This window comes from Oreochromis niloticus, linkage group LG8 (genome assembly GCF_001858045.2).
Source record: "Oreochromis niloticus isolate F11D_XX linkage group LG8, O_niloticus_UMD_NMBU, whole genome shotgun sequence".
NCBI classification, from domain to species: domain Eukaryota; kingdom Metazoa; phylum Chordata; class Actinopteri; order Cichliformes; family Cichlidae; genus Oreochromis; species Oreochromis niloticus.
This window is the reverse complement of record NC_031973.2, coordinates 18,610,323-18,626,119: the sequence shown is the minus strand read 5'-3', so window position 1 is coordinate 18,626,119 and position 15,797 is coordinate 18,610,323. Positions and strand designations below refer to the sequence as shown.

Genomic DNA, 15,797 nt, shown 5'->3' with positions numbered 1-15,797 from the left:
TAAAAGTTCTTACGCAGATGACTAATATTGCATCACAATGGCCGCTCCACCGTTGCCTCTAATATGTTTTCACTGGCAGCAGAAAGCAGAAAGAGATGTGTGAAACTGTCAGTAGAGTGAGGATAAATCCATTACTGGTGTGAATGAAAGGAGACTGTGTAATGTTTTAACACCTGCAGTTGATTTACATGACGCTGATATTGCTGGTTCAATACAACAGTTCCCCCTTAATCAAACGCCACCCTCTGCCTCGGCTACTTGGCATGAGGGGACACGGAAGAGATTTGAGAAACGATAGCAGGTTGGTTGTGTCTGTAACAGAAGATGAGAAACACACGGTTTTGGAGCCAGAGGTACCCGCAGAGGTTCAGGGAGAGAAACGACCGAAACTACAGGACAGCGATGAATGCACTGAGATCGAAAGAGAGGAAAGAACACAATCTCTCATCATTCACACCTTTATGGTAGTTTCTAAGCTTGCTGCAGACTGAAATCAGCAAAGCTGATTAGAAAGCAGCAGCATATTGCTTTCCCCCGGTGTAACAGAGGGAAATCCCACTTTCAGAGTGTTGCTGACTTCTGATCACATCCCTGGGAGAAGCGCTCCCCTGACTTCAAAGCTCTTACTGAAGTGGCGCTTGTAATTTCCAGTCTCCAGTGTGGGAGCAGAGCACAAATTAAGCCTCCAGAACTAATTAAAACCGCCATGATAAGTTGTCTGCTCGAGGCAAAGACACAAAACCTAATGACAATTGCCTCTGCAGCAGCGTCTCTCGATTTGTTTTGAGTACACAGAAGTGAGTGCTCAGTTTGAGTGCACACAGGCAAAGAGGAAGGCTTGAGTTCAAGCTGGGGAAACGCCAAGTCCAAGACAGGTTTATGCTCATATTCTAACTATAACTGTCTAATTCTTGTTTTCACATGTGTGTGTGTGTTTAGGTCCACCAACAGAAAAACATTCTTAGTATTTCATATAGAGATCACGTGGAAAGTAACGCACAGCTTTTCTCTTCCCACCGTTTAAAAATACAAAATTTATACATTTGTTTTGTACTTTAATTCCTGCAACTTTAATTTCAGCGAGCACCAGACTGCACGCGCATGTGTTTATGCAGTATTATACTACTATGAAAAGATGAAACTTTATTTGTTTCATTAACATTATCGTGAGCTTAAACCATCAGTACCAGCAGGTACGCTCTGCTTCTCTACTCACAGTGGGGGCTTTCCTTGGCACCGGCTCGCAGCAGAAGCTTAGCCATGGGCACATTATTGGTCATGATGGCGATATCAAGGGGCAGGAGCCCCTCGCTGTTAGGAGTGTTGAGATCCAGCTCCTCCAGACTGTACTGTGAGAGAAGGAGCTGTACCAGGTCCAACTCTTGATGTTCCACTGCCTCAAACAGCGCTTCATTACTCTGAAACTGTAATAATGAATGTTAAAAATGAATACAAATGAATAGGAAAGTTCTTTGCAGTGCAAACATGGGAAACACTATTTCTTCATGCTTTCTGTGTTGCTATACAGTAAGTAGATATTTGGGTGTGCAACGCCAATACCTGAGACTATCCAAGTCTACGTGTTTTCCCGGATTATTTTTAGATTACAATGTTCCTGGGCTTATTATTTTTTCCCTCTCCCTCGCTCTCTGACTTACTATGGTGGTTTTGCGCAGCCTCTCCTTGTCTCCTCCCCGTCCTGACACCACACTGTCCTCCAGAGCAGGGGGGTTGGTGCCCACGCGGAACTTTCCAGACAAATTGCGGTAAAGGCGGCGAGCAGCGCTCGGTGAGGACAGGCTGGCAGACTTGCGAGCCGAGACCGGCTGGTGGGCCTGGTCCCCTCTCATGGGCTGCGTCATTTTGGCCGAGTCAGCCCTATGGGAAAGATGGATGCATGGGAGACATGAGTGATAGGTGGGAGTAAGAAACAGAATCTGACATCTGGTACGATACATCACGCTGTAGGAGAAAGAGGGGAAAGAAAAGGTGCTGAGTACAAAATTCACTATGTGTTCGCTCCTCAAGTCTACCATAATATCTTACATCTTTGGAAAAGGTCACTGGAGTCATGACCAGTTGCCGCAGCAATAGAGGAACAAAACTCAAGGGAAGCAGAAACAAGCATTTTAGTTTACACTTACAGGTTTATCGAGATTCTACTTTATAAAATCAGTTTCTGCTTATGGAAACCAGCACATAAACTTTGAGGGTGAAACTAATTTGTGCAGTGTTCATGCACAGCCGGCAGAAGGACCGGCGACCCCTGTACAGAATATAGGTCACATCAGTGGCAATGCATGCAACACTGATTGCTTAGAATGAGGGTTGCAAATTGGCTTGCAGACACACATCTGTGGGCAGGCTAAAGCAAAGTAATTAGTGCACTTTGTACGAGATTTGTCTATCAACTCAGAAGCTGATGCCGAGCTTCACTTTGCGGCCTAATTAACGCTAGGCTCTGTTATTATTACCCCGTGGGAGAGGGGGCTAAAACACCAACGATCGAAAGCATGGTGATACATTACACTGATTTGCCAGATGGGCACCATGTTGACATTATCAGCTCTTACTCGCAGGTGGTGCACAGTCATCCTAAACCGGCAATGCCAGCCTCGGTAGCCGGTTTGCCAACGCTGCTCTGCAATATCACACGTTAGTCAAAAAGATCACCATCTCTTGCTGATGGTTTCTTGGCATGACTGGTATGAAGATTATACTGTTCCCTCTCCATTCTGCCATGGGAACTATGTGGACGGCAGTGTGTTTCTGGGGGGAGTCTGGCATGTAGCGCTCACACACACTCAGCTGCTGAAGGAAATGTCATCAGGACTCTCCAGGCGCTGGTGATAAACTCTGTGTCGGGTCCCACCAAAGAGAAGCAGAGAGATAACTGAATTCCTCAAGGACGCCTTTTCAGCAGCCCTAGCTCCTGTTTAGTGCACCTCTCCCGATATCTTATGAACTTGTTCCTCCTCTAATCATCTCCTCCCTGCTCCGCCTAACACCTACCCTTCTTTCTATTGCTGTTTCACTCTTACTCTTTATCCCCGTACTGTTTATATTTCCCAGTATTTCCCAAATTCTCTCCACATTGTCGTCACCATGATTCAACACTTAATCAGCATGTTTATAAACAATTAATTATCCGCTAATTGTCCACGCTGATTATTAAATAAACAAGTAGGTTTCCATGTGAGGTGTAAGATAACAACTAAGCAAAAACTTAGTAAGCAGATGAGAAATTTAACTGTTGTCTTGCTTGGTTACCTCAAAAAATGCTCACTTGTTGCCAGCCACACTGAGAAACATCATCAGATAAATACTGGCGATGTTCTTAAAAAGAAAATGGTACTGGTTGAGGAAACTACTGTAAATAAAGCTGTTAGTTTGGGCCATCTTGACACATGCCAAGAAGTCTCACACAAGCCAAGAACAGATTTGCAAAGGTGAGAACATCTGTAGGAAAAATGTTATTTATACTCCCGCTCCACAATGGACGTGTGAGCCCAAATGAGTGTGCATACATACACACACTAACCCTCCCCCCAACACACGCAGTTCGTACAACAGCTGACAGCGGCCTGCATTGTAGACTTTAAAGCGGGTCCAAGCCCCCGCAACAAGGCCTTTTTCACATGGCCAATACACCTAAAATACCCCCGATCCCCGTCCCTTCCCGCTCCGTCCCATCCATCTCCACTCCATCCCGTAATAGAGGCCTTATTTTAGACATCCTCGTGTTCCCGGCTGGGTCTAACCTATTCCAGGGTTCCAGATAAAGCGCGGCAGGTATTTGGAATAATTTTTCCATGGGCCTGGCCCGGAAGATAAAACAAGAGATATATTTGTAATGCGTGTGCTGGTATCCCATTTCAAAGAGAAAGCCCATTGGAATCCAGCCCCAGGCTTATTGTTATTTGCCTGAGATGGAACAGCCGACTTTTTTCTGTCGGCAGGATGGTGCCCCATCACTCTCTGACGACATTAGGGTGTGTGTAATGCGCTCTGTGTGTGTGTCCTGTGCTTTCAAAGGGATGTTGCATCCTACACATGAAATGGGGATGTCATTCCCCAATGACACAGCGCCCACACTAGAGAGAGAGATGAAACGTATAATGAATGGAGCCATTTAAAAATGACAAATAAATCAAATCAAATCCGAACAATTAAGTGTCACAGAAACAGAATCTATGATGAATGCATGTACAAACACCCTTAGAGAAACTACAGTACTGTGCAAAAGTCTTGAGCCATCTGTCATTTCAAAGAGCCAGACTTTGTTGTAAGGCTTTCTGAGAGTCTTACAAAGTTTTTCTTTGGACATTGGCTGCTTTTTCACTCATTTTCAGTCCAGTCCTTGTGCCTGACCATTTTTAAACATTTTTATGTTTTTTTTACCTTCAGACAGCTACTTAACACTGACCTAACTCAAGGGATGAATCAGGATTATGTCCCACATAACAGACAACCTAGTGGGAAAAAGCATAATTTGTACTTGATGAAATAGGAAACAAGTTATCAAAGATCTGACATAGGACCTGAGAAATGCATCTGGTTCTTCAGAAGACCCATCTACTCTTCACAGTGGAAGGGTGGCTGTAAAGAAGCCACTCTTAAGAAAGGGAAGCAGGGAATAGGGGCTAAGGCAGTGGCGTACAAACCCAGGCCTCGAGGGCCGGTGTCCTGCAGGTTTTAGATGTGTCCTTGATCCAACACAGCTGATTTAAATGGCTAAATTACCTCCTCAACATGTCTTGAAGTTCTCCAGAGGCCTAGTAATGAACTAATCATTTGATTCAGGTGTGTAGATCCAGTGTGAGATCTAAAAAATTTCTGGTTCAATCTGTCACGAGTCTGTATGAAGGATGGCAGGAGAGAGGTACAACAGTGAGGGTCTAAAAGCCAGGTGTAAACACGGTAGAGGCTCAGTCATAGTTTAGGGCTCAGCCAGTGGTGTTGGAGATCTTTTCAAAGTTGATAAAATTATGAACTCAAACAGTACCATCAGAGGCAATAAAAGTTAGCCAGCATCCAAAGAAGAGCTTTAAATCTCCTTCAAGAAGCCTGGAAAACTACTCCTGAAGACAACTTACAGAAATGACAAGAAAGCTTCCTAAGAGAGTTCAGGCTGTGTTGAAGAATAAAGATGGTCAAACTAAATATTGCCTTTCAAGCTCATTAGAATTAGAACGCTGTATTTTTTAATAAACGACTGGATGAATTTCTCGTTTTTCCAAGCAAAATATCAAGAACTGTGGGGTATTTTGAGACTTTTGCACAGTAGTGTAATCATACTGAATACTGACGACCTGTCTATCAGTGACCTTAGTGTTGACTGAACATGAATGCACGTGTTTGGGCAGCTCAGATAAATGCTGAAAAAAATCAATAAAAAAAAAAAGAGTAGCATATTAAAACTGAAAAACTGACAGTTAAAGTTGGTTAAAATCACACTGATGCTGTTTCTCTTATAAAGTGGTAAATGCCAGACATGTCCTCTATCTTAGCCGCACCTTAAAGACCTCTAGGGCCCTGCAGTATGGCCCAAGAGAACAGTTTCTCCGACAATAAACATGAAGAACCAGATGTGCAAACTCAGACTCACAACACACAAATAACCATGCTTGAACCTACTTGAACTCGAACAAATCCAGACAGCGACTATTGCACACAATTTCCTACTGTTTTACCAGTTTTTGGGAAGCAGGAAGCAGTTGTTCTGGGAAACCAAAAGTCTCAACCAAAAAGCCAAGCTCCATGCTTGGCTCTTGATCAGTGCCACATCAAATACACCGAGCATGCTGCTGTGAGACTCTATTAGGCCCACAAAAAAAATTAACACCCCCAAGTTGCAAACACACGTACATGCAGCATCCGCTTTATCAAACCATATCAAAAACAGCTTGGGCCTCCAGTCAGTGAGTCACATGTAAACAAAAACTTCACAAACACAGGGACACGGAGTCTAGACATTCACTTACTGTTTGACCGAAAGTCAAGATAGGAAAAACTATTATTTAAAGAAATGGTAAATAATTGTCAGTTAAAGCATTTGGGATTTTCTGAGCCAACCGCAAACACGCAAATACCAGCAGTGGTGTGCAGAAGGGCGTTTCACTGAACCTGGTAGCAGAATGGATAAACAGCAACTTCAATGAATCCATCCAACCCATCCTCTCAATAATAATAATAATATATTCTCTAGCAATCAATCCATCCGCAGCCACAACAGCTGTTCTTGTTCTGGTGGTTCAGTTTTGTCAGATTTGGGAATGAAAACATGTTCCCTCTCCCTCACCGTCACCAGCTTTGATTCCGGCACATTTTTGCTGTTCCCCTCTCTTCCTTTGTTTCCCCGTCTTTCACACACAATTAGTTTGCCTCCTCTTCTTGTCACATGGTAACACGTTTTTGCCATTAGCTGCGCAAGTAACTCGGGGAAAAATTCAAAACAGTTGCTCGGATGTTTGTAACGAGGTAATGCACGAATAGTTAGGACAAATAGGAACGAGAATGCAAGAAGAAAAATGTTGTTGGCCAGTGCTTTGTATTCCTATAAACACAGATAATGTCAAGATAAACTGGAAACAGTGGAAAATATCTTTATATAACCACAATTTGCTATTGCAAAGTATGCATGTGCGTACATACGTGCCAGAAAAGGACATTACAGAGAGTGCTGCTCAAATTAGCTACAGCAGCACAAAGGAGGATCTATTGACAGTGAGGAGCAGACTACATAATTACAGTAAAGCAAAGAGAACAGTACAAATATGGACAGTGCTGTTTAAAAGGTCTGCCCTTAAAAGAGGCCCGGTATGCTACCTAAGGAGCCATCAGTAACAATCATTTGTTTTCCTTTCTTTCTTAAAATCACCTTAACATCCCTCTCTATCTCCATCCACACCGTCTCACACTTCTCCTCTCGCCCCCTTTTCCCACTCAACCCATCAAGGCCATCCAGTCCCAGTGTCTTCACCTTCAGTCTCCAATGCCACTCGCTCAAACTCCTCACTATGGCTAGTCGACTCCTACGAGAGCACATTAATGTGATTCCTGTTTGTCGGTGTACTTCTAACTGAAATTACTACGTATTACTTGATGTGTATTACGGTGATTGTCTCAACAAAATAACTGGAGACGGATGGATGGGCAGAGAAAGATGCAGAAAAGGCAAGGAGCAGCAGCAGAAGGACGGCGCTCGGGGAAAACAAGGTGGCGGGGAGTGAGGGAGGTATACGGGCAAAAGGAGAAAGTCACACAAACTCGCACGCTCGCTCACACGCGCAAACACACACATACACAGAGTACGCTGGCTGCTCTAAATGTGGCTTGTAGAAGGAAATTCTGAAATCTGAGTCTTGGCACCAGACAGGCTGGAAGCAGCCAGGCTGCTAGAGGGAGAGCGAGAGAGAGAGAGAGAGAAAGTGGGGTCGGGTGGGAGGGAGGGTGGGCGGATTGGGAGGACGAGGGAGTATTGCTAGAATTGCCTTGGCTCTTATCAGCTTATAGGCAACATGAGGCCACTGCAACACTCAGCCACATGCAGCCCCTCGTGCATACCGCATGATTTTGCAGAGACAGAACAAGTCTGTTGGGTCAAAGTCTGTGTGTGAGGATTTACCGAGGGATGTATCAGGTGTGTGCATCCATTAAAAATAAAACACTTTTTTTTACCCTAATTCTTAAGGCAGAGTCAAATGTGGGTGGAATATCATTCCTGATATGCATTCAAAAAGGGGTCAAGTGGCCTGTAAGCAGTGCACCCAAGATTTGTAGTATATTAGAATGAAGTCATTGAGATGACAAACAGCACTGATAAGTGCAGAGTAAACATTGCTGTGTTTAATGAAGGGCTGCAGACAGCAACACCGAGTCTGGATTCTGCTGCGGATTCTGTTGTTTACATTAGAATAACACTGCAGCTTCAACTTTCCCGTTTTCATAATCTAGAGGCGCTACCTCATATATCACTGTTCCTGTAAAGTGGTATTTATTTGGTATTGTTAGCTCTGAGTGAGTTAGGGCTACATTCTTGTAACATATCTCGCACTGAGATAAAATCCGGGAAACTTGATTGTGATGAGCCCAAGTCTGTGCCGCTGACTGATACACGTCTGGTGTAAGAGTCAAACAATTACTGAGCAGAAAAACAATTCGCCACATGTAACTTACTTTCACATGTGTGCATATTTATTAAGCAGCCACAAAACCGTGCTTCATCCTCCCTCATTTTCTCTTTCTCATTTCTGCTTTTCCCCCTCTTTTTTACTCACTTTCTCTTCTCCTCCCTTGGGAGAGAGGCAGAGAAGGGCTAGGCGGTCTGCTGTATGTTTAACCTTTGAAGTGGGCCTGCTGTGCCGAGCAAGGCCTGCCACCTGTTGGCTCTGTGTGTGTGCATGTGTTATGTGTGTGTGTGTGTCTGTGTGTGTGTACGCAGAGGTAAATCTCTCTAATTTTGATGAGCAGAGACAACAGCGGAGTCACCATGGGGATGCGATGTGGCGGGCGGTGGCCGACGTTCTCAGGAGGGAAGAAGGGGGGGGGGACTTGCAAGGTGGGATCACCCACACACAAACATACACAAAACCCCCTCCTCGGTCAGAGGCTTGGTGACACTGTGTCTCCCACGGCGATCGTGGGTCCAGCCTGGGTGGCTCCAGACCTTCTGTATGTCTCTCAGTATGCATGTGTGTGTCTGAGTGTGTGTGTTTGTGTGTGACACCAATGGGGTCCCTGCCTGGGCCACCATATGCCACCCACCCAGCCAGAGAGAGGCTCTGGGCAGATGCAGGGGGGGGGGGGGACCCTCGGCGACTGAAGCCACCAGTTGGCTCATTCTCTCAGTCACACGCCGGCCGGGCGCCATGTTTAAAGTCCCACGGCTATTTATCTGGGCTAAGGATGGAGGGAGGTGGTTGTATGGGTGGGGAGACCATTCTTCTTACTGTGATAGATGCTTTGTAAAAAATGATAACACACAGTCTCACACACATGTGCACTGTCCAAACTGGATGGACAGATGAATGATAGAGAGGATGGAAACACATATGACATCATTGTGAGTGTCCGTGTGTGTGTGTTTGAGAAAATCACACATATATTATTATTATTGTCCTTTATTATCCAGGTGAAAGTCTCATTCGAGATTTAAATCTCATTTCCAAGAGAGACCTGGCCATATGCAAAAACAAACAAAAACATTAAACGCTGCACTGTACGCACGCACACACACACAACCACATGCAAAGACATTTCCGTGACTACACAGTGTACTGTCAAGTGAACACAGACTCTAACTCAGAGCTTCAATGAACGACGTCTCATTCATAAAAAGAGTTTGGTATTCTTATTTTGGAGTTTTCCTGAAAAATACTTCACATTTGAGACTGACAGCAGGCATGGTTATATAGATTAGCTCAAGCGTGAAAAGACTCACTTATCCAGAGTTTGTTTGATACTATTTTACAACTTTATTAATAAATCCAAAACCTATTTTATCATCCAATCTCTGCAACAGTGCTGCTTTATGATATCTGAGCAGAACTTAAATTCCAAAGGATTTCTGTAATACAGATCAGCTTAATCTTTAAATGGTTTAATAATTTAATTAAGTAATTATCGGTACTTTAAGGGTTCCACTCAAAATTTCAAATTTCACTTCAATAATATGCAGTTAACATAATCAACTATGACTTTGTGGTATCACTTTGTGGGTGAAGTAATTTAGCTGCAGCTTGAACTTCATGGGAACTTGAAACCCACAATTTCGTTGTACATGTACAACAACAATAACGGGTTGTTCTCTTCTATGACATCCGATTCTAATCACAGACTTTCGTTTACAGTTTCTCATTTAACGTTTCACATTCAGTTTTTCTTGAGAACGGCTCGGCTAAAATGAATTAGCTAAAAAAAAAGAAAGTGAGGGATTTATATCCAACAGAGAAATTTAAATAAAATAAAGAAAATTTTAGTTTTCATTTCAGATGCGAGAGCACCTAACCTGATTTCCTGTAATTTACAGCAATGATAGTTTCCCACTTTGTTTCACCACGTGTGTGTCTGTGTGTGTGTAAATGACACATTTCCTCTACATGCACAGCAGAGAGTATTTAAACTAAAGGAAAAAATGCCAAGCAAAACAAACAAAAAACCCCACTGTAAGCCAAAACATGAAAGTCACTCATCCAAAGAAAAAAGGCTGAAGTCGCCACTGTACAAGTGGTTCTTTGGCAATATACCACTAAGATTAAACAGATCTGACGCCTGGCTGTTGAGAACAGTGAATATCACACAAACAGAGGAGTTTCCTTTGTTTATTTTTCAGATTAATCTATTTGATAGAGGAGGCACAACATGTTTGTGTGAAACGGCAAGTTTGGTTGTGAAACAACGCCACGATGCCACAAGCCGCATCATTCACATTCCACAGCGTGTCCTCTCTCCCGTCTTCCTCGCCTCACCTCCAACCAGTCACAGCAGATGGCCGCCCCTCCCTGAGCCTGGTTCTGCCAGAGGTTTCTTCCTGTTAAAGGGAGTTTTTCCTTCCCACAGTCGCCAAGCGCTTGCTCATAGGGGGTTGTCTGATTGTTGGGGTTTTCTCTGGAGGTGGAACGCTAAACTGTGCATAGCAGGAACATTATTAAATAACAATATAAACATTGTGATCATTTAACGGAGACAAAAATCTGATGATGTGAGAGAAACTTGGCTACTGCTAACTGAGAGAGAGCTGGAAAATGAAAAAGAGAAAAAAAAAGCTAAGAACAGATCCACCGATTTGTAAGCAAATTCGACTCTTTCCTGATTTTCAGAGTGCAAATTATTTTCCAAGACTACTTTAAATGAGGGGGTATAGTTCCTCAAGACTTGGCTGATTGCATCATTTTATTAGCCATGCGTGATTCTACTCTAACTCTCTGCACACGTATGCACAAGGAGAAACAAACACACTGACGCTACACATTTCTCTCGCGCTCCATCCAAGCACTCAGTCCAGTTTTTAGATCTTTTCACCACTCTCTCTCCCTGTCTCTTTCCATCATCTTTTCAATCTGTCTTTTCATCTACTTCAGTCTCAATCAGTCAACCTCTCTCCAGTTTTCTTCTCTCTCCGTCTCTTCTTACCTATTTCAGTCTTCTCTGACTTTCCCAACTTCTCCGTTTAAGTCTCACTCCCTCCTTCCCATTACTATCCATCCCTACTCCAGTCTTTCTGTGCCTGTGTGCTGAGTTGAGGTTTGGAGTGGAAACTAGAGTATCAAGTCCGAGACACACAGGACAAGAGGGAGCCAGCCTCATAAATCTCCCTTAGCGCAGCCCACAGCATCCAGTCGGGATTGTGTATGAGTGTGCTGCTGGTGCGCGCACGGCTGAGGCTGGACATATATGTTTATATGTATTTGACACAACATTGTTAATCTGCTCAAGCGCATTTTTTTGCAAGCGTGTCTTTTTCTTTTGCGCGCTTTGTGCAAGTGTCCGTGTTTATGTGCGAGAGTGAATGTGTAAGCAACCTGGGACTTATTCAAAAGCAGAGGTTAGCAGGAATCCTGCACCCGCATGTGGACCAGAATCTGTAGCCTCATCCCGCCAACAACTCAACCTCAACAAATGAACATTGTGGCTCAATATTCAGAGAAAATTATTTCACACATTAAAAATACTGTATAAAAGTCACTCGCCTTTTTTCAACTTGTTTCCCCTTATTGATTTCTTTTTATGCTCAAGCAAGTAGTATATATTTTTGGTGCCATCTTAAAAAAGAAAGGAAAAATATCATAAACAGAATTTCATTTCATTTTCCTTCTGCAGTTCTGTTAAAAGTACATCAGGTTGGGGTCTGGACTTCGACTGGGCAACTGTAACCATGATTCTTTTCTTTTCCAGCCATTCTGTTGCAGATTTGCCGCTGTGCTTGTGAGCACTGTCTCTTTACATGACCCGGTTTCAGCTAAGCTTTACATTTCGGGCAGATGGCCTCACATTTGAGGTTCAAGGTCGACTCAATGACTACAAGGTGTCCCGGCCCTGAGCCGAAGTCATCACTCCTCCACCACCGTGCTTGACAGTTGGTCCGCGGTATTTAGGTGAAATGTCGTGTTTGGTTTTCAGCAGATGTGGCGCTGTGCATTATGGCCGAACATCTCCACTTTGGTCTCATCTTTCTAAATGCCGTTGTTCCAGAAGTCTTGTGGTTTGTTCAGTTACAACTTTTCAAGCCCAAGCTGTGCTGCCATGTTCTTTTTAAAGAGAAGAAGCTTTCTCCTGGCAACCCTGTCAAACAAGCCACACTTGCTCAGCTGTTTTCTAATTGTACCGTCATGAAATTTAACATGCTAAGTGAGGCCTGTGGAGTCTGACATGTAGCTGTTTGTTTTCTGGGGGATTTCTCTGAGAATTGGATGGTCTGACCTTGGGGTGAATTTGCTGGGGCCTGGAGTCCTCTTGAATATTACTGCAGAATGATGGACTTCTATAACCTTTCCCAGATTGATGGGCAGCAATCACCACTTCTTTAAGATCACTGCAAACTGGCAAAGCCTTTACTTTTATCAAGGTGCTGATGACCAATTAACCAAGTCATCTGATGGCTGCTACTTGTACTCTTAACTCCTGTGGAAGCAGTAAACCTGTGTAAAGCTTTACTTTGATGCTGATGGCTGGTCACTTGCAAACACTTCAGGCTTTAGTTGCCTAGGTAACAATTTGTATGTCAATTAACAGTATCTCGCATTTTCATTAGTAGTCACTTCAATCGCAGATCTGGAAGCTTCTCTGGACCGTCTTACTCGGGTCCCATCTCTCCAGCGGTTCTTTTGCCCATAGTCGCTTGAAGTTGCTCAACATTTCTCGCTCTCTCTGGTCATTGCTGCAAATCACTTTGTGGGACGCAGCTTAAGGGTGTACTTAGCTTTTTTTTAGCTTGACTCTAGGCTCTATAATAGCTTCAACTATATGTGTGCAGTCCACACAGGGTTTAGCATGATTAGTTTCCACGTGTCAAAAGCTTTTCAGCGTTTAAAACAATTTAATTCGGTCACAGTGCAGGAATAAAGCGTCACACATTCCAACAGAAGCAGGAGTCCACCCCACTCAGCCGTGATTTTTAACAGATCTTTAACATGTTCTGATCAAAATTTCTAAAGAGAAAAATCACAGGCATTTATAACCTCCTCATTAGTCTGTTTCGTTTGAACTGACAGCTCTCGGCCGCAGAAGAAAGGAGAAAAATTTACAGAGAGAACGAAAAAAAAGAAAAAAGCGGGGAATAATAAATCAAATTAGAACCAAATGCGGCAAGTGGCACACTGTCCAAAACCACTTTACACCCGGGCCCCCTGAGCATTGTCCTCCTTTTACCACTAAGACTTTGGTGATTTCTTAGTGCTCTTTTTTTATTCCCTTTGTACACATTTCATAAGGATTAACACTTGGTAGCTCCCATTCACCCCTACACACCCAAAACAGCGCTAAGTATTACAATATGTGTTTGCTCATGTATGTGTGTGAGCATGAATACGAAGGAGATATTTGAGTTAATATATTGACCGAGGGATAGGGCAGGCCAGTTTCACTCCTAACATCAAAGTTAAGACGTCATCCTCAGAGTGCCGTCAGCTTGGAGTGATTCCTGAAGACACGGTGGCACCAGGCAGAGCGGAGGGCCTTCGGGGGATTGAGAGAATTTAAGCCTTCTAGCGCACGCTGACTAAAAACACAAGACAATCAAACACTTTCTGGTGTCGTACCAACTGCGCTCCTTCCTTTTCCAACTTTAATTTGTGAAGTGGATATAGTTTGATTACCAAACGTGGATGTTTAAGCACTTATGTATAGAGTTTCCTCGCCACGAGTACTGCAGGGGAAATGTTTTGGGAAATAAAAACTGCTTGGCTGATAGACATGGCTGCTTCTCTATTGCACTCAAGGGTTTTGGTGAAGGGTTAGAACTGCCTCTCTGTCACTATTAGAGAATAAAGTAATGAAGACTTACTTGCCGGCCTAGTGTTGCATCAGAAGCAGTATCCCTTTACAGCTCCAGTATTAACTCTCAGACTCTACCAGATGTCTCCTGTGTTCACGTAATGCACAAAAAACAAGATCGCAAATACGCACACCAGTGCTAACCAAGACATCCCCATGCGTTCTCAGAGGTCCGAAGCCTGAGTTTGAATGCTGATCTCATTACATGAAACTTTGTTCATGTTTAATATTGTAACCATTGCAACTATATACATTTTTTTAAATAACGAAAAGCAGTGGAGTAAAATAAGTAAAAACATCTTTTTATCTAAATAACAGATTTCCCCAAAGCCACTGTTTTTAACATTCTGGTTTCCATTGTATTTGCAGTGACTAGTAAAAGAAAATCAAATCAATCTTTGGCAATCATAATTTGTAACAGCTACCCTCCTATTTTGCCTTTACACTTCTTAAAACTCTCACTCTCCACCCTCCTTCCACTATTTTCTCCACCCACATCCCCAGAGCCCATTTACTATGATTACCAATAACAATAACACTGCCATTATCTTTTACTATTGCATTTTCCCAAGGCTCTGCCAGCCTTTACAGACTTTAAGCTACAAAACGGCTCCCGTTTCAAGCTTGTATATGGGCTGCCTTGGCTCAGAATTCCCTTAATAGTCGCAGTTTGTTTGGGTATTTGACGTGAATCGACATAAATGGCAATGGTCCACTAAATAAGATAGTAAAGCTTTAAGCCACCTGAGTCAGCCTTACTCCAGAGTGCTGCTGGCTGCTTTCCAGCTTGGTGTTTTATACAACCTTTGTTTCACTTTATAGTTAGATGTTTTATTTTAAGGAGTGAAAGCAGGGAGCAATGAGCAGAAAAACATAATGAAGCCTTAATTTAAGAGCATACTTTTGTGGGTAAAATCCTACATATTACACATTTCACATTGATTATGGGGACACACATTCCAGGGAATTTGCAATTGTTTTATTGCGTCTGGTTAAGAACACACAAGATTCTTCACTGATTAGTAAGGCTTGGAAAAATGGAAAACAATTAGACTGCTGAGCTCTAATGGAAGATCAGCATGCAAAACATACAAAACGCCTTACTTTCTGAAAATGATACAGTACTGTGCTAAAGTCTCAAGTCTCCCCTCCTCTCTTCTTTTAGCTGGTCCCTTTAGGGGTCATCAGCAGATCATCTCCCTCCATCTAACCCTATCCTTGCACCCTAACCTTTATTTCTTTATATTTTTCTAAGAAAAGTGGAAAATTGTAAAGTGCACACATTCGTTGAAATAAAAAAATATAAAGGAACTTGCAAGTCATTATTTTGTATGGCCATCTGTATTCTTCAACACAGCCTGAACTCTGCTAGGCAGATCTGGGGGTAATTTCTTTAAGTAGTCTTCAGGAATAGTTCTCCAGGCGTCTTGAAGGACATTCAAAGCTCTTCTTTGGATGTTTCTGCCTTTTGTTTTGTTCTCTGTGAAGATGATCCTGCACTGTCTCAATAATATTGAGGTTCAGGCTCTGGGGAGGCCAGTCCATGACGGATAGTGCTCCATTGTGTGTTTTTCTATTCTAGCATGCTTTTACTGCACTGGCAGTGTGTTTGGGGTCATAGTCATTCTGAAAAATGAAGCTGTTGCCAATCAGACACTTTCTAGACTATACTGGAGGTGACTGGTGTGATTTGGTGCTCCATAAATCAAACTGAATTGAATTAAATTGAGTGGTGTATTAAAATGTGACGGTATTTTTTTGGCATTCATAATTACATCAGTTTTGATAAGCTCTCCAACACTACT

General features: G+C 43.0%; 1 protein-coding gene across 5 annotated transcripts in view; it reads right to left on the bottom strand.

Moving 5' to 3' along the window:
- The window catches only part of ankfn1b (ankyrin repeat and fibronectin type III domain containing 1b), a 160,271-nt gene that overhangs the window by 24,442 nt on the left and 120,032 nt on the right, over window positions 1-15,797 (bottom strand). For all 5 annotated transcript variants that reach the window (XM_005448282.4, XM_019362706.2, XM_019362707.2 and 2 more), the window contains 2 exons: window positions 1,659-1,878; window positions 1,217-1,424 (listed from right to left, as the gene is read on the bottom strand). In XM_005448282.4, the coding sequence (XP_005448339.1) occupies window positions 1,217-1,424; window positions 1,659-1,878 (428 nt within the window). The remainder of the gene's footprint in view (window positions 1-1,216; window positions 1,425-1,658; window positions 1,879-15,797) is intronic.